Here is a 20,906-nt window from a genome sequence, read left to right on the forward strand (position 1 = left end):
AGCAGGAATTTTTTTAAAGCATTCAAAAAGAGAACAAGCAGTTCTCTTCACAGAAAAGAACGAAGAAAAGATTGCAGTTTACAGAAAAGATGCATTTTATACACAAAACTACCAGCTTTAATACCTGTACTGTAATTCAAATATCAGAGCAAACAGCAGATCTCTAAGAGCTGGCCTCTTTCATCACAGGCATGAGTCAGAAATTAATTTAAACTACCAGCAAAGAAGAGAAGACTAATCCTGTGTCCACTACAACTTGAGTAATCACCCAAGCAATTTAATATCTGCTTTGCAAAATCTCTTAAACATAAGCAGTCATTTGAAGTATTACACACGTTTACCAACTACTAAAATAGACTACATGTTTACCTGGACTGATAAAATACAAAGAACATCTCTTAAACTACTCTGAGCTTGCTATTTATCAAAAAATGGTGCATTTTAACTGAGTATCTCATTAGTCTGAAAAATTGCTAATATTTAGGAGTCTATCAGAAGACTATAGGAGGACTGCAGGACACACATCTCCACAAAACATGCTTGCAAGAGATTTCAGTTTTTCTGAAAGCAGCATCCAGATTTTAAAAAAACATCATACTGCATCACGATATGATGTGTGGGACTTACGGGCAACGACATCATCATGTCATCTTGCAGAGTATTACTACACCTCTTCTATTGCCAGAATTACTGAGTTTCAATTTTCTCCACTGGGCAAAAGCGGAAGGGTGACAGGACTATTGCCAAAAACCTTGTGATAAATCTTAATTAGAATACAAGCCTTTGGAGCAGAGGTGGGTATGTGCATTGAAAGATTAACTTCTTTAATCCCTTGAAATCTTGTCAAGTCTCTTTTAACCTCCTGATTGTCAATTACATGTTCCTACATCCTTTTGTGTGAGGATTATCTTTCTCAATGAACGTTTTATTCTCGTGCCACTAACAATAATAGCAAGTGACATCCACAACACCAATCAAGTATTAACACCCTGCACTCTTGAAACAGTAATATTATGCTTTGCACTTAATCTGGAACACAGCAACAAGATCTTTGCTTTAAAAACATCAGCCAAAGGCATTATCCACAATGGTATTCTTGCAAAAGACAAACAAGTATATTTCATGTTTATGCTTCAAGACATAGATGTTCAATATGTTTAGATTTTGTACTATTTCAAAAAAGATGTTAAAAACATTTTCAGTCCAATAAGGTGGTGAAGCACAACAACTTCATTTTTGGACTAGTCATTCTATCTCTGTCTCCCAGTCTGGAAAGAAAGAATGTGGTGAACATAAGAAATCACATTATTATTTACAAAATATTTCCACTCTAAGGAAGCCAAATGAGCTCATCACCAATGCTACAAACATTATATGAAACTCATACTGATATCTAAAACTCATAGCTTTGGGATACCAAGGAAAATAATTTGATCTCATGTTAGACAGAGCTGAAAACCTCTGTAACGCATGAAGTCATGGAAGTACTAGCTGTAATATTAAGCCTCATGTTAAAGCAAAAAACCAGTGTGGAAAGTCACATTTGTATATGAATACTGCCATTTACCAAGCACATGTCAGGAATGAGTGAAAGGAGTTGCCTGAACCAATATTAGCAAGGCACGGGCTACATTTATCAATTATCTGGCTTTTATGATTCTGTTTTTAAAGATTTTTAAGTACTGAAATGGAAGTAGGATCTTAGTACTTCAGACTTCAAGGGCTATTCTAAGGTCCATTCAGGAGTTAAAATCCTTTAGAAATATCAAGAGGTGGTTTTCTAGCTGCTAAATAATCGTGCTGTACTACATTCATCGGGTATCTGACTATATACACTGAAGGCCCAGTTGCCCAGCGACTACACATCCTCTGGCCTGCCTTCTAGTTAAACTACATACCTGCTCTTCTGGCAGGAGAGAGCACATGTGGCACTGCGGTCTCAAACAACAGGCAGGCAGATTTTGTCAGGCACAGAGCAGAGCCACATGTGCTGGGAAGGCAGAGCCCTACACATGGCAGTGCCATCAGAGGCAGGTTCTGGCTGCCCCTGACAGTCGGAGCTAAGAAAGATCTGGAAACGTCCATTCCAGACAGAAGAGAGACATCACTATGTACCTAATCCACAGCTTCTTGATTTGAGAAGTAGCCACTTCCAAATCCCACCAAGCTTTAATTCTGAAAAAAAAGGATGACAAGGAGCATTGCTGCTGCCTCCAAATGCACTAGAGACAAACAAAACCTTCTTTAAAAACCCCAGGGATTGTTAAAATGACTAGTCAGTCTGCACTTTGCAAGAAGTGATGTACTTTCTGCAGTGCTGGAGACACTGGCTGTCTTCACAAATCCAGATATAGGCTGGATCTTGCTCACAAGAATATGTGAGAATATGAGCAAGAATATGAGAACAGCAATGTGGTTCTGCAAAGTGCGTTGGTGCAATCAGACAACGCTAAGGAGCCATGCTTAGATAGCTGGCATGCTTTCTCAGAAAGATTTACATAAAAGAAGTTTCCCTGCTGTAGATTTTTGCATAGTAGTTTGAATACATTGTGATATGTAGATTTGGTAAACTGTAAAATCTCAGAGCACTTCCTTCAAATGATGACAACAGATCAAAAGGAAAATCAGAATTTTTTTTAAAAGAATCAGATATATAAATATATTAGTTTACCTCATGGCTTTAATTTGTTGGAAAAAGAAATGGGCTGAGAGCATAAACCTGGCTAACTGTAAAAATCTGCCACATATCTGTAGACAGGGAACATATTTCCAACCCACACACCTCAGTAAAGCTCCAGACATAGCTAAGGTCCCAGCAAAGCTGAGTGAAACAGACAGAAATGGGAAGAGAATGAAGAAAGCCAAAAGTTCTTGATGAAACTCTCAGTGACAACAGCATTACAATACTCAAAATTAAATGCATGTCAAAGAGAAAAACAGTATCCATAAACACATAAGGAAAGTAAAGGTGATTAATGGCAATTAAACCATATTCTCCCTCATGCCTGTTAATTACAATACCTATGCTGGGTACTGTAATAAAAATTTCATTTAAATGGCATTATTAACTAAGTTGTTTTCCTTATTCCTGGCAGTAACTGAGCTTTACAAACAGCAGAATAATGTTAACTTGGCATTGCAATCAAAAAGAAATATTAAAATGTTCTTTATTGATAAAGTAAAATAGATTATTTTGGTTACAGGTATATTTAGTCATTGTTTTAGTCACAAAATTCAATTCTGTAATTGTCATGGCTCTAAATCCATTACTTTTGGGGAGAGTGGTTCTGCCCTACTATGACTTCCGTGCCTGAACTCAACAGGAAGGGCATCTCATCCACTGCAATCTGGGAAGAGATGTGCATGCCAGCAGCGGTCATACTAAATCCTGAAAATATGGGAGAATCACAGATAACAAACTCAGAAATAGCACAGAAGACATAGAAAGCTAACCTCAGTCTACAGAAACAGACAATAATTTTTAACAATTACTTAAAACTCACCTGCAGATAGTTACACACTATCTTTCACACTGTGCATACTTCTGATGTGTCAGTCTCCTCTAATAATGAAACTTGTTTGCTATTTCCCCCTTTTCTTCCTTCTTCTCTTTCTACCTTAAAAGCCCTTAAGTTGCTCTGTTCTTATTCTCGAGAAATTTCTGAGATAACTCTGAAGATAGTTGTGCATTATTAGAAATATACCAGCATATAATGTTCAGCTTCTTTTTAATATCTTGGGATGATGATAAAACAGTAACATTTTTCGAATGACAAAAAGCATGGGCGTATATTATAAGAATTGCAGAATAAGCACAATGTAGCTGTTTTTATACAGTGTAGGAATTATTAAAAATCTGTAATTATCAAACATGGTTTTCTAGCCTGGTATCTTTTCCATTCACATTTCCTTTGAAATTTGCATTACGATCGTATGGTCATCTGTGTCATAGCAGAACCCAAGTTTTTCGACTGCTTCCCATAGAATGAAATATCAACTAAAATACATGTTTTCCCAAAAGACGTTTCATCAGTTAAGTCTAAATGTTAGCTTTCTTTTCTATCCAAAATGGATTTACTTAAGTAGCAAAAAAGTACTGATAGATAAAGAAAGCGGTGATAAAAAAATGATAAAGGCAATAGTGACAAAAATAGTCATGTGGCCTTTTCAGTGAAATAAAATTCCTTTTTTCCTTTTTTTGTTTTTGTTTTTCTATTCCTCCTACAGAAGAGATGCCCTTCTGTTATCACTGACATGTAAATACTTGTTTTATCACCAAGAATAGCTGGCTGGCGTATATTCTTGTTCTGACCACTGACTGCTGAGATAAGGCTAACAAAATGATCAATCCCATGTTACGCAAGGAGTAAAATGCTCAATGACTTGAAAGTATGACAGGTTGTTGTGAAGCAGTCAGGACAGGAAAGGCCTGACTGAATAGCTCAGGTCCTACTGTGCATTCAAATGATGTTTTATGTTCATAGAAACTTATTTAGCAGACATAAGGCAAAGTTCATGAGAGACGCACGCAATTTTTCAGTGTACGACTCTTCATGCTTAGCTGACTGAATCTGGTATCGTGCAATTCCAGCAATGACTGAGGAAAACTGCTCCCCTCTTCAGTACCATGTACAGTGAAAATGGCAGTAAATTCTTGTATTGATTTAGACAATGTCAAGACAGTGCCATCGGCAATGGAGAATCAATTGCCAGAGCAACTCCTGGGGAAGAAAGAGGGGCTCTGAGGTCCCCAAATTCTCATTAATTTCATCCATTAATTGCTGAATCCACACTACAGCAGAAATAATTAGTACAGTACAAATCAGTTTGTTAATACAGCTGGTCAGAGTCTGTGATATGTAACAACATATTGGAAACAACTCTTTCTGACTGGTTAGTTCTCTATAATTACACAGTGGATTTTTCTGTCAGGAAAAAATCACATCCAAGAACAACAAGCTCCTTCCCTTAGGAAAACCCGAGTGGACAAGAAAGATCCCAAAAAGTGGAATTGAAGGATGGTGGTTACATATGAAACTTTGACTTAGTGCTCATTTTTGACCTAGGAGGTGCTCTACAGAACTTTCCTTTCATTCATTCATTCACTGCAAGAGATGGATGCCAAAGGAGGCCGAAAGCCATGGGGAAACAAAGGAAAAAGTTCTATGTTGCCTCCACATTGTAAAATGGGACTCTCTTTCTGGCTCACACGTGATCTCTCTGTACCAAGTTGGTTAAAGCTGTTAATTTGTATATAGAAAGAGGTCAAACAAAGGGAACTTCACACTTCTTACTCTTTAATGGCTTATATTTAATACTGTTCTTCCGAGTCTTCCAAACAGGGAAAAAGATCCTAAAATCTTCATGTTGGAAAAAACGTTGCTTCTTTCCTTGGTTGCAAATCTGATTACAGACAGAAGTTAAGCAAATGAGAAGCTTAAAGAAATTCCAGTGTAAACTTGATCCCAAAATGAAGCAGTTTAAATTCTTTACTCCCCATTTTATAATCCATTATTTCAGGGAGTTTTTCATTGAATCCTTTACATTAAACTAGAGCTGTTTTTAATTCCTGTCTTCTATATGTTGCTGCACTATCTTTTGGTTCACCACTTCCATGTTTCTGTTGCTTTAATTCTTTCTCAACCATTTAACAGTGGATAAAGCCTCTAAACAAAGGACCAACATTTTCCACAACTCGCTTCTATTTTCTCTTACAATTAGCAGGTCTAATTGACAGGAATAGTAAGCTTAAATATTTTGTACATTGCAGAATGGTTGAGAGAGACCACGAGGGCTAGAAATGCAAGTTTGGCATGGGAAGACTTTCCTTTATACTGAAATAACATTTCCAACTCCTTGTGATCCCCAAGACTGCATTAAGTGGCTTTAGAGTGTAGTGTTTGCTCTGGTCTCTACCCATGCTGACACTCTCTGCTCTCACTTCATCTTTGCAGACTTTGTAAATGTAGGAGTCTTTCCTGTCAGAGTGATGGAAGAAGTGCAAGACACACCAGACTCTTGATGCAGCTTCTTCCTCTGGCTGGGATAATTGACGGAGCAGTAATTGACTGAGCAGCTCTGCAAAGGCAGACATGAAGTCTAGCAAACTGTCTCTTCTGCCTTATGTCGCCTGAGCAGAGGCAGCAGGATCTCAAGTCACTTTCTCTACCCCATACTCACTGTAACTAAAATAAGCCTGGGCATGACATGTTCATCTCTGCAGTTCTGAGACGGGCCTGGTTACACCACCACTCACTGGAGGAGCGGTCAATTGGCCCTTCAGTCTGCAGCTGCCACAGTCACACAATGGACATCAGCCTCACTATGCTCCTTATCAACGTGTACTGGCATATTTTGCAGCAATCACGCTGTATAACAGGTGATTTCCCAGCTCTTGACAGTGATACTTCATACTGAATTCCTTCTTTCATGCTACAAGGTGGTAGCATCTTCACACTTGTGGCAACATATCTCTGTTCAAAATATGTCTCTAACTGGCTACACAAACGTGACATGCCACCTCAGCTGCTGTAAACTTCAGCAGATGCCAGACCACTGTACTGGAAGCATGTCACAGGGTGCTAGAGGTCACACAATACTGCAAGCCTTCCCTTTTTATGTTACAACCAATTTCCCACTCAGTCATTTCCCATTCACACCTATGTTATGAAACATGTCTCCTCTGATGACAGACTAAAAGTGAGTTGGGGTTGTTCAGCCTGAAGAAGAGAAGGCTCTGGGGAGACTTTAGAGCAGCTTTCTATTGTCTAAAGGGGACCTGAAAGAGACCTGGAAAGGGACTTCTCACAAAGACAGGAGAAAGGGGAATGGCTTTAACTGAAATAGGACAGGTTTAGATTAGATATTAGGAAGAAACTCTTTGCTGTGAGGTGGTTAGACAACAGAACAGGTTGCCCAGAGAAGTTGTGGATGCCCCAGCCCTGGATGTATTCAAGGTCAGGTTGGATGGTGCTTTGAGCAATCTGGTACAGCACAAGGTGTCCCTGTCCATGGCAGGGGGTTTGGAACTCGATGATCTTAAAGGTCTATTTCAACCCAAACCATTCTATGAAATGGTTAACTAAGATGAAGGAGTGTTTCCATCTTACATTAACGATTTGTACTGATTTATACTTGGATGGCCTATTAAATGGAGAATATTTTTGATATTACATCTGCAGAGATGGGAAAACCACATATATGAATGAGTGCAATCCATTCGTGATTTTATGGACACAAAGTTCCCTAGAGAGCATCTCTGAGTGCTGAATTTTACATTTAGATTGCTGAGTTAGCTGAAAGATGTGTAATATCACCAGTAGGCATTGAGCTCCCTATTGACTGTGGGCAGAGGAAGGCCATTGTGCATTGTTTATTTCAGCAAGGATGTGAGCTGGCGTGCACCCATGAAATGAAATGTTGTACAGTTAATTTTTTTTTTTATACAGGGTATGTGAATAAATGATGTGTGGAGCTTTCAGCTCTTGCTCACTGGAAAGCTTGGTTCTTTTTCCTGAATACAGGAATAGAGGTGCATTAGACATGCTTATATTTCTTAATGTGCCTATGGGAGAAATAATCTGGTACAGCTATCTTCCTGTGCCCCTCAGATTCATAAGTAATCTGGCTCTTTGGGGCTAGCAAAGTGTAGAGCTCAGCTCACAATCACGTCTCCAGTGTTTTACTATATGTATGGCTGTTTATCCCAGCTCCTGACAGTGATACTTCATCCTGAATTCTTTCTTTCATATTTATGCATTTATTTAGTAGCAGATGTTTACTTCTGATGATTTATGAGGCAATACCACAGAGACTGAGCACAATTAATGTGTTTTGTAAGCGGGATTACTTCAATCCCATTAAAAAAAAAAATCCAGTGTCAAAATTTAACTTTAAAACACACCTTTAAATTCCTTGCACATTGACACAAAATAACCACAAATCCAATGATTGAAGGAGGCTGAACAGCAGCGGCCAGGCCTACATTTGCATGTATGTCTTTTGCTCTTTGGGTCTGGCAGCTGAGGTGGAAAGGGTGCTCAGGGGGCTCAGCTTTGCTGGGTCAGAGGGGAATTTCTCCAGCTACTCAGCAACCCAGTTTCTTGCATTGTTCACAGGAGTTTCAGCTCAGTAAGAACTATTTCAAAGGCTCTACACAGCTTATGCTGCATCTTGCATTGAAATGCAACAAGCTTGTTTGAATGACGACAATGAGGATTTAAGGATCGTAGGGCCTTCAAGGCTCTATTATAAATTAACACTGATTTTAAAAAGAGGGCAGGAAAGAGAAATTGACTCTCTTCTTTCTATTTTCTTTCCTCGACTCCTTAAGACTATAAACTTGTGTGCAGCCAGTAACCAGACCATTACACTTTTATTTCCATAACTGTAGTGACCTAAACTTCTAATTAATAAATCAGTTAAAAGAAAGTCTTTGAAGACCATTTACGGACTCAGAGAGGAAAAAAATCTGTAATCTGGACAAAGATGCAGAGGAAGTTGGGAGTGCAAAATGATCTTGTTCTGTTCCTTTATTAAAGTCAAGGGCACATTTTCTCATAGCCAAGAACTGCTCCTATTAACTGCCTAAAACTCAAATTATATAATATTTATAGTGAATATTTATGAAAATAATTAAAAAGATTAAGAAACGAAGGAAATCTTCTAAAATAAAATTTGGGAAATGGAATTTAACAAACAAATAGAGAAAAGTGACAATAATTAAAAATAAGCAACCCACAAGAGAGGAAGAAGTCTACATCTTCACTGCATGTTGTCCTTTTGGACAATTATTTTCCCTATTTCACAATCAAACATCTGTATTAGACTTTTGCGCCAGCTTTACACACAAACATACATGTATGTAATGATGAAATACGTGATAGTTAGCATTCCTAAAGATTGTATTTCTGCAAAATGATAGCTCCAAAGATACGCTGCAAGTTATATTCACATAATGGAGTTTTTACAGCCTATATTTTACACATACTTTCATAAGAACTTGACCCCACATAATTTAATTGTAGTTCAAATACTTCTTTGAAGTTAATTCACTGAATGAGCTACAGAATGCTTGCAAAATATTCAAATTTTCTGATTTCTCTAAACAACTGTGATTTTCCATTAAATCCTTGTGGCTTTTACTGTTACCAAAGACTTTGCTATTTAAAGGTTAGTATGTCACAGTCCACGTGCAATCCACCAGACACCACTGTTCATAGTGACAGTTAAAAAAATGGAACTCACCTATAAAGTAGGACAGCAGTATTGCCAGCAGCACTGAGACCCCTACAGCACAGAGTGCAGTACATTTCCAGCTACAGTACTTCGAAGACTTCTTGAATTTAAAAGCACTTCTGGATAGAGTGTTCCTAGGTAGTGGCCGAGTAGGAGGGGAATAAACAGAGCCGGATGCCATTGTGTACCCTGGTGTTGCAGTACTGAACAGCGGTGTGGTCCCTGTTCCTGTTTTGAATAGGAAATGCCTGTGAAAGAAAGAGCATATGGTAAAGTATAAAAGTAAATAAAGCTGGAGCACAGGCAATCATAACTCTTTTGTTTGATGTTGCCTATTTTTCAAATAGCTAACAACATCCAATCTACAAAGGGTCATAGAAGCAATAACTTGTCATGACGCTCACACATAAAAAGACACTAACTAAAGACCAAAGCCCCCCAAACATTAATACACTGGTTATCAGGAAACAGAACTACCCAAAATACAGTGTAGCAGGGAGGAAGTCTCTCATAGTTTATCCAACAAGTAGGGACAGGCTTTCTGCTGCTGTTTATTTGTGTTGGCTTCTGCAACAGACTGCAGAGAACTCCATTAAAAAGTCAATAATGTGACTGCAGCCCACACTACTTATCACAGCTTTCCTAGGTTAAGTACAAGGAAAACAGCAATCTCTCAGTTATAATCTTTTGGCAACTTTTCCAAAAATAGTCAGTTAAAAATTTTTTTTGGGTGTGTCTTAAGTACTCAGAACTCACTAATTCACATCTACTTGCACAAAATCTTCCCATAAAAAGATCTGATTATGGATGCAGCAGCTAGTTACAGCATAGGAGAAGTACTCTAAAGAAATATATTTACTAAGAAGACCAAAAACCAGCAACAGATAAGAAAAGCAAAGTCACAGTTAAGACACACTGTGAGTTAGCAGTCACCAGTTTACTTTTTCAATTAAAATTTCTGACGGAAATATTACTCCCTGAGCTTCTCTATGGTAGAATCCTTTAATTTCAGTTCATGCAATCATAATTACTTTGAAAGAGCCTCTAAGCATGGCATATTCTACCTGGAGTTTTCCTCCAGATGCACGTACCCAACTCTATGAACAACAAAACCTCATTCAAAGGAAGGTCTTTGCACCAGGGGTTTCCCACCGATTTGTTATGTTGGCAACTCTGTAGCATATGGCTTGCCCTTACTTAATTACGCTGTGCAAAATGAATAGATTACATCTAAAAATGGTGAAGCTTACTGTGGAGACTTTGAAGTTACCAACCACTCAGCTAAATAGAACCAGAAAGGTGTTTGGGTTTTGCCATAGCTATGAGACGCTCATGCATTGCGGATACCCAGCTCCTCCTGAAGGTAAGTGCACGCCTACGCTGTATTTGCCTACTGCCTGTCACTTATACAGCACGGGTCAGAGGATCTAGCACCAGCTGAGCTGGCTGTGCATGGGAAAAGCCCTTCTAGTTATACCATGTGGCACTGTGAACTGCTTCTTAGCTGATGGGGCTTTGATTCTCTGGGACACATGCTTGGATTCTTGCATAGTAATGGACCAATTTACACTGTAGAGACACTAGAAATTAATTTGCCCCACTGCTGCCTGAGAAAAATACCAGCAGTTGATAAACAAGGTTTGTTGTTTACAGGTGACTTTGCTATGGGAGGTTAACAGATGAATTAGAACATCTTGGCATAGGCCTTCTACTTGAAAATACTTGCATTACAAACATGATTCCATGAAATATTTTACCTAGGTTACTTCATTCTGAACAAATTAAACTTGATGGCAGCAACAACAGAAGGATATGCACTAGATCTACTGATGCACAACAGCATATCCCAAATTTTTCTGGCTTCTGAGCTCAGAGTATAACCAACAATCTCAAAAGACAAAGTCCCAGTGGCTTAAATCCTGTCTAAGAAGGTACTTCATTAAAAGTTGTGACATTTTCAATGTAGCAAACACTAAAATAATAACTAGCCATATGTAAAAATGTTTACACTTTACAACAGCATTACTTTGTACACATTCACAGGATCATGTAAATTCATTAAGTCCTGATAAAGTGTCTTATTCACTTGACCTTTATTGCTCTTTTATTCCTGCCTACATATGGTAAATGCTCTGTCCAGGTGTATTTCACAAACAGTGTCTACACAGATCCCAAGAAAATGCCAAATACAAAGGTAGCTGTTCCCCATTCCATGTGCAATGTGTAGTGTTTTAGGGGACAGAAGGAAAGCCATACAATAGATACAATAACACTCCTCCTATACACCAGCTTCCATGTTAAAAATAAGAAGCTGCCTGACCAACCTGCAATTTTCATATCCTCCTTCTCTTGCTGTTAGACTCAACAGACTAAAAGTGGAAATTGGCATTATACGAGCACTTGAATAGAACTCAAGCTTTAACAAAACAGTGCAATAGAACACTCTGCCACTGATATTTTCCTTTTTTTTTCTCTGAGAAAGTGAGAACTGATGTTGGCTTTGGTAGACCACAGACTACTAGAGACTGTAATCCATATTCTCAAAGCCTTTCAGGAGTTAATCCCATAGATAAACTCAAGAGATGACAGCAATGGTGTGAACTGTCATAACTGTGACAGTCCACCTCAGGCATCAAGGTAATGAAAGAAAATTGTAACTTTTATATGTGAATCTTGGAAAAATGTAGGTCAGAAATGACCCCTAAGATCATTGAGTTCAACTGTTAACTCAGCACTGCCAAGTTCACCACTATACCATGTCCCTAAATGCCACATCTACACATTTTTTAAATACCTGGAGGGATTATGACTCAACCACTTCACTGGGCAGACTGTTCTGATGCTTGACAACCCTTTCAAGGAAGTTTTTCCTAATAGCCAACTGAGGAGATATACTTACAGCTTTTTACCGGCTAGGCTCGCAGTTCAATGCCTTAGCCTCGGGCAGCCTAGAGAGGTAGCACGGGCAATCCAGCATTTCAGGAGCTCTGAAAGCAGCAAATGGATTAGCTGCAAATCTGATACTACCAGCAGAAGCAAAGAGGGAGAAATATAGCTTTTGGTCTGCCTAATTTCCGCAATTAGAAGCTTTCAAATAGAAACAGACGACAAGATGTTCGCAGAAAGGGTTGCAAATCCAAAAAGGGCAGGTCCCCCCTTGGTCCTTTCTTTTATTTGGAGAAGGGGAAAGGGGAGGACTGGGGGGCGGACCCAGGGTGACCGGCCAATCAGACACTGCTAAAGAGTTGGAGTTACATTTGGTTTTGCCTGTGCTTGGAACAAAGGGGTTCAGAGCACATGGCAGAGGCAAGTGTCTTGGGGAGGGGGAAGGGAAGCTCAGAACAGGCAGCAACGTCAAACCTAAACTTCCCCCGATGCAACTTGAAGACATTTCTTTTTGTCCTATGGCTTGTGATGTGTGAGAAGAGACCAACCCCCACCTGGCTACAACCTCCTTTCAGGTGGTTGTAGAGAATGGTAACACCCCCCTGAGCCTCCTTTTCTCCAGGCTAAACAACCTCAGCTCCCTCAGCCACTCCTCACAGGACTTGTGCTCCAGACCCTTCACCAGATTCGTTGCCCTTCTCTGGACCTGCTCCAGCCCCTCAATGTCTTTCTTGTAGTGAGGGGCCCAGAACTGGACACAGCACTCGAGGTGTGGCCTCACCAGTGCCAAGTACAGAGGGAAGATCCTTCCCTGGTCCTGTTGCTACACTATTGCTCATACAGGCCAGGAAGCCTTCTTGGCCACCTGGGCACACTGCTGAATCATGTTCAGCTGCTGTGAACCAGCACTTCTAGGACTTTTCTGCAAGACAGCTTTCCAGCCACTCTGCCCCCAGCCTGTAGTGCTGCAGGAGGTTTTTGCGACCCAAGTGCAGGACTCAGCACTTGGCCTTATTTAGCCTTATACAATTGGCCTTGGCCCATTGATCCAGCCTGTGTTCCTTCTGTGGAACCTTCTACCCTCCAGCAGATCAACACTCCCATCCAGCTTGCTGTCTCTGTGAACTTGCTGAGGGTGCACTCAATCTCCTCATTAATAAATCACTGGTAAAGATTGCTGGTAACAGACAAAGCATCACCATCTGGGCAAGGGAGGTGATTATTCTGCTCTGCTCTGCACTGCTGTGGCCTCACCTTGAATATTGTGTGCAGTTTTGGGCACAACAATATAAGGATATAAAGCTATCACAGAGCTTCCAAGGGAGGGCCATGAGGATGGTGAAGGGCCTTGAGGGGAAGCCGTATGAGGAGTGACTGAGGTCACTTGGTCTGTTCAGTCTGGAGAAGAGGAAACTGAGGGGAGACCTCATTGCAGTTACAACTTCCTCATGAGGGGAAGAGGAGGGGCAGGCACTGCTCTCTCTGTGGTGACCAGTGACAGGACCTGAGGGAATGGCCTGAGGTTGTGTCAGGGGAGGCTTAGGTTGCATATTAGGAAAAGATTCTTCACCCAGAGGGTGGTTGGGCACTGGAGCAGGCTCCCCAGGGAAGTGGTCACAGCACCAAACCTGACAGAGTCCAGCAAGTGTTTGGACAACACTTTTGGGCACGTGGTGTGACTCTTGGGGATGGTCCTGTGCAGGGCCGGGAATTGAACTCGATGATCTTTGTGGGTCCCTTCCAACTCAGCTTATTCCGTGATTCTGTGAAATTAAGCAGGACTGGTCCCAATACTGAGCCATTGGGAACACCACTTGTGACTGGCCACCAGCTGGATGTAACTCCATTCACCACCCTCTGGGGCCGGCCATTTAGCCAGTTTTCTACCCAGGGAAGAGTGCACCTGTCTGTGCCTTGATCAGCCAGTTTCTCCAGAAGAATGCCGTGGGAATTCAACAGTAGGAATTCAGGAATGTGTTGTCTTAGGCAGCACATGGCACAGCTCCTCACTTTAAGCTATTCTCCTTTGCTTTGAATCCCATGAATACAACACCAGAGTGGTTGCACTGTCTGGCTGAATGCTGAGGGAAAAATAATGACAGAAAAGTCAGTCTGGCATCTTCATGTGGGTTAAGAAAATTTGTTTGGATCTCTCTATTTCTAATGAGTGGAGTTACTAACAAAGTTGTCAGAGACTCTCCTGCTACATTAACTCCGAGTGATAAGTATTTAAAGTGTAATGCTATCAGACTTGCACATCTTGTCTGCCTCACTGAGCCATGCCAAACTGTTCCTATGAGACTCTTAGAAGGATATGGTATCTGACAACAAATCCAGGCTGCTTCCAGATAATGCTGAAATTCTTATGCTCTTGAAATATAATCCATCCACAAATGATTTTAATTATCTATATATCTATCTACCTTGTATTTTCAAACTATGGAACTCAAATAGCTGATTTCCAAAGCCTAAACCGTTTGCACTACTTGACCAGGCACTGACTTACGGGAAATTACACTATGTTTCATCTCATAGGGAGCTTATTCCATCTGCAATAGTGTATCTTCCCTTCAAAATTGATCACATAACATGCACTTGCTAGATCTTCACGTAAGCAGCACTTTAAATATTTTATTAAGCTATGGCGTACAAAAATCCAGTGAATCATGCTAATATTTTACAAGACAAGCCAGTTCTGTATTATTAAATAATTCAGTTCAACTTTTTAAGCAAATAATATTCTACTTTTACATTTACTCAATATACACTTCTGCCAACCTATTCAATAGATGTTGCTATTAAAAAGTGCAGCTAATCGTAACATTTTAGGTGGGAAGTATTCAGTACCTAACAAATCTAAACTACAGACTGGTAGCAAAATACAAAGTTATGCCATAAACTAATCCTTGGATGCAAAGACAGCTGGGAAATACCCTTATTTCACAAATGGCAGGCATTTTAATTAAGCTTTTGCCCTTACAAGAAAAGACAGAAATACAGCATCAAAAACCTCAAAGGCGTCCGCTCAGAAAACAGAGGCATGTGAATAAAAGTAAAATAATCATGCTTTTAATTTAACTCAGTACTCTTTGAGCACCAAGTGCTGGTGTGTACTGGCTGACATGCAGATGGTTTCTTCCTTCTCACACTGGCGAGGGGAGAGAATTCACAGCAAATCACATTTTCTTTGTGCTGCCACTTCCTCTGTGGAAAATCGAAGCATTCTCTACTAAATCCAGTAAACAGGAAAACAGAAGAGGGAAAAGAAGTGATAAAAGCCATCCATGAGTTTGGCAGAAAGATTAAGTTAACTGAAAACTGTGTCTTCACAGAAATGGAGATAGACTATCAAAATATTCAAGGACAGTGAGACTCAGCCCAGAAGCCCAAATACTTTTGATATAAGATAGCCAGGTGTCCAGCAACAGAAAAGTGATTTAGAATAACTTTCTTTATGCAAGGATCTATGACAAGAACTTTTGACCACAGTTCAGAAGAAAATGGATACTATGCATCAATGAATGCAATATTACATAAACACGTCTGGAAGGCCCTAGACTCCAGACAGCCAGAAGTACTATATAAACTATCACCAAGCAAAAAGGAATGTTACACATTAATTTATAAATAGACTGGTCTCAATCCGAATAGAGTAACTGCGTAATTTTAACATTCCTAATGCAATTTTTACATTAGATACATGACTTTTTTTTTAGATTATTCTGAAATTGCTTCACCTTGCTAAAGAATAATTTCACTAATTTTGGGTATCAGATATATATAGAATACTTTGCAATACTTGGAAGATGTAAAAAAGCCTACCTTATAATTTCAAGTAACTTTTTTGGCAGCATTTTAGTTCTGTTTTAAATTATTTCATACAGTGCAACCCTGCCAACAGAGTGCTGAATCACATGGCAAGTATGTCACACTGTATTAAAAGTCACACAGGACTTTTACAAAATTTGTACTAAATACGGAATTGTGAATAAGGCCCAGCAAAATTCTACTGAACATCTCAAAATACATCAGAATATGCATCATATTTTATCACCCTGCCAGTGAGATTAAATGGCAGCTATTGATATTTTGTGCATTACTGTTTAGTTGACAACTGCTATCATAGAATAAAGGTCAATATTGCTAGGCCTTATGCATATACAGCAACTAAACACTCCTCATCTTAAGAGCTAAAATACCACTGATCCAGAATAAAACTGTATTCAGAAAATATGTGTTTAAAAGCCCTGAATCCTTTTGTGTATCATTGTACACTAACGGCACCTGAAAAATATGATAGAGAATAAATCTATTCATTTGGTCATGTTCCTGAATAGAGAGATTCCACTGTGATCAGTAAAAAATGTCCTAGTGCTACTGCAGAATAAGTTTTCTTGCAGCACGGTCTCCTATACTGTCCTAAATGCAATGTTTGGCCTGTTCTGTGATGATCCAGTCAGTGATACATGGCTCTTCAGATCATTACACTGGAAGACAACTGAGGAAGAATAGCTCTAACACTCAGAAGACTGCACTACAAAAGGCATCCAATGTCAGAAATGATCTCTGGCCTGTACTTCTGATGGAGGTGTCTGTCTAAAAACCAGTGTATGGGGTAGGATTCCTGAAAGCATATGCAGAAGAGTGAGAAAGTTAGTTTATTCCAAAAATGGTGGAGAAAGAGATAACTTATTTGATAGAGAACATTTACAAAAGCTGTGTAAAACTGTAACCAAATAAGCAGAAACAGGAATTACTGCAGTAGAGGAGACCATCAGCAACAACACCCTGTCTGAAAGCGGCCAGTACAAAGGGAAGGAATGAATGCCTTCCAGTCTACTTACTCACTAACAGCTTGCACTTTCTCTAACCAGTCCAAAACTCATGCTCTCACTGATGTCTTGTGGCATTTTGTTCTGTAGGCTAAACATGCAATATATCAAAATATATTTTCTTCTACCAATTTAAATTTAAATTCAACTGATTATTCCCTTGTTGTTGTATAATGAGTATGTACTGTTTGCCCCGCAGAACACAAAGACAAATTTTTATAATACTACTGTTTGATTCACTATATTTTTAGGGTAAAACACACAAAAGCATTAAGAACTAATTGCCTCAAGCAAAAAAGAAAAACTTAGGCTTTTTATGGGTCAGGCAAAGGCAACTGTGGAGATGAGGAAAGCTATTTTCAGATACCTGTTGTTTCAGTGCAGAATAAATCAAAACTGACATTTGGAAGTTGACAGAATAGAAAGTGACTTGAGGAGAGGTGAAAGAGGAAAGAAAAACTATCCCTAACATTTTTTGCATTTGTTTCTTTTACCTCTAGGTATCAAAATATCCCCATATATTTAGATATATCTGGGATGCTCTAAAAATTTCTTTCATGTAAGCAAAAAGTCCACGAATTTGTTTTATTTGACTCATCTCTTGCCCTGGCAATTTGAGAAAAACCCTGGACACAATAGCAATCACCAGCACAGGAGACCACTGTAGACTCAAAAGATCACTGTACTTTACTGGACTCTTGCAGCTAAGGCAATGCCATTCTGTTTTCTGTAATCAAAAATTAAATATTTTATGAAATGAGCACACCAATTTTTACATAGTGGAGCATAGGTTAATCTTCCTCCCCAAACCAACTCAAATCTGCCAGTGTCTAACTCTATTAAAAATTATCTATTTGCCTTGAAGGTGTTGAATCTGTGGACATTATTACATTAATTAACACATTTTTAAGCAAGCCCAGGTAAAATGTCTTATGCATTCTGCTAAGGTCCTCAGTCTTTCAGCCTGGATTCACTGCAAGGCACAAGATGTAATATCTACACCTTAGACACTTAGAATTAGAAACACATCAATTGCTTTCTCCTAAGGCTCCAGAGGTGGAGAAAAGCTATCAAATCCACTTTGAGTGAATGCAAATTGAGAGAAATGTAAATTTTAGTGAATTTGTGTTTTGGTGGCATAAATACTTCAGGAGACTCAACTCCTCTGCTTGGAATTCAATAGTACTCCTATTGATGGGTTTGATGTTTAATATAATGGTATTGCTGAATTCCTAGGCATAAAAACTGTTAACTATTCTGTTTTGTCATGAACACAACTGTGATGATTGCTCGCCTGAACCAAAAATAAACCACTGGATTTTGGCCCTCAAATGGTTCCAATTCATAATGCACCTATTTGGCGACAGAAGCAATCAATAATTTGGCTTTTCAAAAACCTTCTACAAAAGTTTGGCTGCATCATGAGGCCAGTGTAAGCAAATGAGACATAAGGATAACTGCAACTTTATATTTTTATTTTTCTGATGTTTCAAATGGGCAGAATAGACTTTCAGACAGAACAGACTTCTAAGGTTTGGGAGCTCAACCTCAAATACATCATCACAGACACATGCAGGGATAGTGCATGTCTATCTCTGTGTAAAGACATAGCATTTCACTTGCCATTTCCATTCAAAGAGATCAATTAATCTTAAGAAAGTTAAGGAGAGAAGGGATACATCGAGCTGCAGCTATTTTAGTTTGCTCCAACTTCTCTCATTTCAGATTTTGTATTTGTCTCTCCCTGACTTTCCTTAATGAAAACTAGCTGAATTTTTCCCTCCTGGGAATGGGTTATCATGCTTTTTTGTTTGTTCAAAAACCCCTACAAGATACATTAACTGTCAGAACGAGGAGAAAACCATTAAACGTGTAAAAGACAGTGGTCCAAGATCGCGATCAATCATAGTACTGCACACTGACTGGTGTGCCCTCTCTCTGCTGACAGACCCTATTCATGCTGGATTGAACTGGGGTCTCTGAGAGAGACCATGACCCTCACCTGCCACTTGACATTAGCGAGCTCTGCCCGATTCACTAATGGATAGACCACATCAATAAATACGATTCCTTGCACTGAGCTGAGGAAACAGAAAGAAAAGATTAATCTCTGCCGACTGACATTATACGAAAGATGTAAAAGATAACAGAAATTACTGGCTAGGTTTCATTTGAACTCTGGTTCATTGATGCATGAGATAAGCTTTCCCAGCAGGCTCTAGCAGGAATTGAATTTTTGTTTCTCTGTGAACACTTTATGCCTGTCTTCAACTTCTTTTAATATTCTTCTGAGATGAAACCACGTAGCTGGTGGTGTTTGCCCTTAGCACAAGCTTATGACTGACTTCCACAGAACCATATGGCTGCATTTAACATAACTCCAAGCCAGCACAGAAATTGTGTTATGCTGTGAATTTGTCTTAGTTTATTTTCTGGGCAGAATTGCAATTAAAAAATTGCTTAGGAAGAGATAAAAGTGAATTTCCCCTTCCTTGGGGTCAGTATTAATGCTATCACAATCCTGGAAAAAGCTCCAAGATCACATCAGATGAAATGATGATCAAAGTTTGGAGGAAAGAAAGAAGGAGAAGGCAGCTATTATCCATATGCAAAAACAGAGGAAACATCTGTGGGAAATGGAGACAAGCCTCTTCTACCAGATTATTGAAATGTTTCAGAAAAGCACTTTACATATGGTAACACTTGCTTGAATTTGCTGGGTTTACACCAAGGACCCGCCTTCTTTGAAAATTGAACACTGAAATTCAAGAAAGAACAAAGGTTCTTCTAGGGCTAAAGTGTCTTCTTTACTGCTTGTGTGTTTTTTCACATCTGGCCCTTGCAGGCTACAGATCTGCTGGCTGCTAGAGAAAGGAATGGAGAAGTCAGGCATAGCAACTTGCAGCTGAAGCTTCAAAGAGCAATTCAGACAAGACAGTGCCCCAGTCTGCTGTGAAAGTCACCAGGACATGATGACTTGAAGGACTGAATGCTGACAAAAGCCCCGAACTTCCTCTCCTTTGGTGTGTTAATCTTCTTCTGCATCACCTCCACCTTCCTGGCAGTACAAGAAAGAACACAGTGCTACAGGATGCAGAGGGCACCTGTTATCCTAGTATTTGTTTCTCCAAATTCAGATTCAGGCTGCTAGTTCTAGATCCCAGAGAAGGAGGAGTTCATTTCTGCATATCTATGATCAAAATAACCAGAATAATCAGATGGCTCTCCCAAGCCTGCTCCTTCGTGCTCCTCTCTGCTATGCTGCACTCTGTGAAGATGAACAAGGAGAACAAACAATGCTAAGCCACACTTTGCAGAAATGAACAAGGGAGTCCAATGCAAATAATGCCTTGTGCTGGGTGAACAAGGAAGGAAACCTGGCTCAACTGCAGTTACTCATACTGTTCATTGCAGAACAGTACCATTACTCACTTTCCAGATGAGAGTGAAACTAGATCTATGTATCGCTGAAAAAATATCAAGTAGCTCTGTTGCCTTACAGGCTTCCTCTGGGTCTCTCAGAGGACTAGTACTTACACAGACTTCCACCTAGGTCACAGTAAGTGACTTGGCTCTTGATATTGTTGGTGATGTTCACTTCTGAAGGAGGCAGCAGTTGGGAGTGAACTTGGCAGCCCTTTATTGCACTTTCTGATACTGAATTCAGTATTTCTGATACAATATTCCTGCTATTGCAGTTCTCATCTCTCCAGAGGAAGGGAGAGCAGAGGAAAGCATCTGAATTTTGCAGTGAGGACCTGAAATGCTTATGTGAGCAGTAAGGATTTATATTACAATTCCTTATCTTCTCTGCTCTTCTGGAATCATACCCCTAACAAGACAGAGACAGGAAAAGTTGTCTCTGAGATAAGGCATTCTAACCGTAGCCAGTTCCTATCTTAAATATTTAGTAAGTTACAGTTTCCAGGCAGAAAATCAAAGAAATGTAGA

The 20,906-nt window shown here is 39.5% G+C and overlaps 1 protein-coding gene across 1 annotated transcript in view; it reads right to left on the minus strand.

Moving 5' to 3' along the window:
* The window catches only part of TENM3 (teneurin transmembrane protein 3), a 1,268,339-nt gene that overhangs the window by 110,213 nt on the left and 1,137,220 nt on the right, over positions 1-20,906 (minus strand). Inside the window, exon 13 of the mRNA XM_017744521.1 lies at positions 9,247-9,485. Within this exon, the coding sequence (XP_017600010.1) occupies positions 9,247-9,485 (239 nt within the window). The remainder of the gene's footprint in view (positions 1-9,246; positions 9,486-20,906) is intronic.

Source organism: Corvus brachyrhynchos, unplaced genomic scaffold (genome assembly GCF_000691975.1).
Source record: "Corvus brachyrhynchos isolate BGI_N302 unplaced genomic scaffold, ASM69197v1 scaffold17, whole genome shotgun sequence".
Taxonomy (NCBI): Eukaryota; Metazoa; Chordata; class Aves; order Passeriformes; family Corvidae; genus Corvus; species Corvus brachyrhynchos.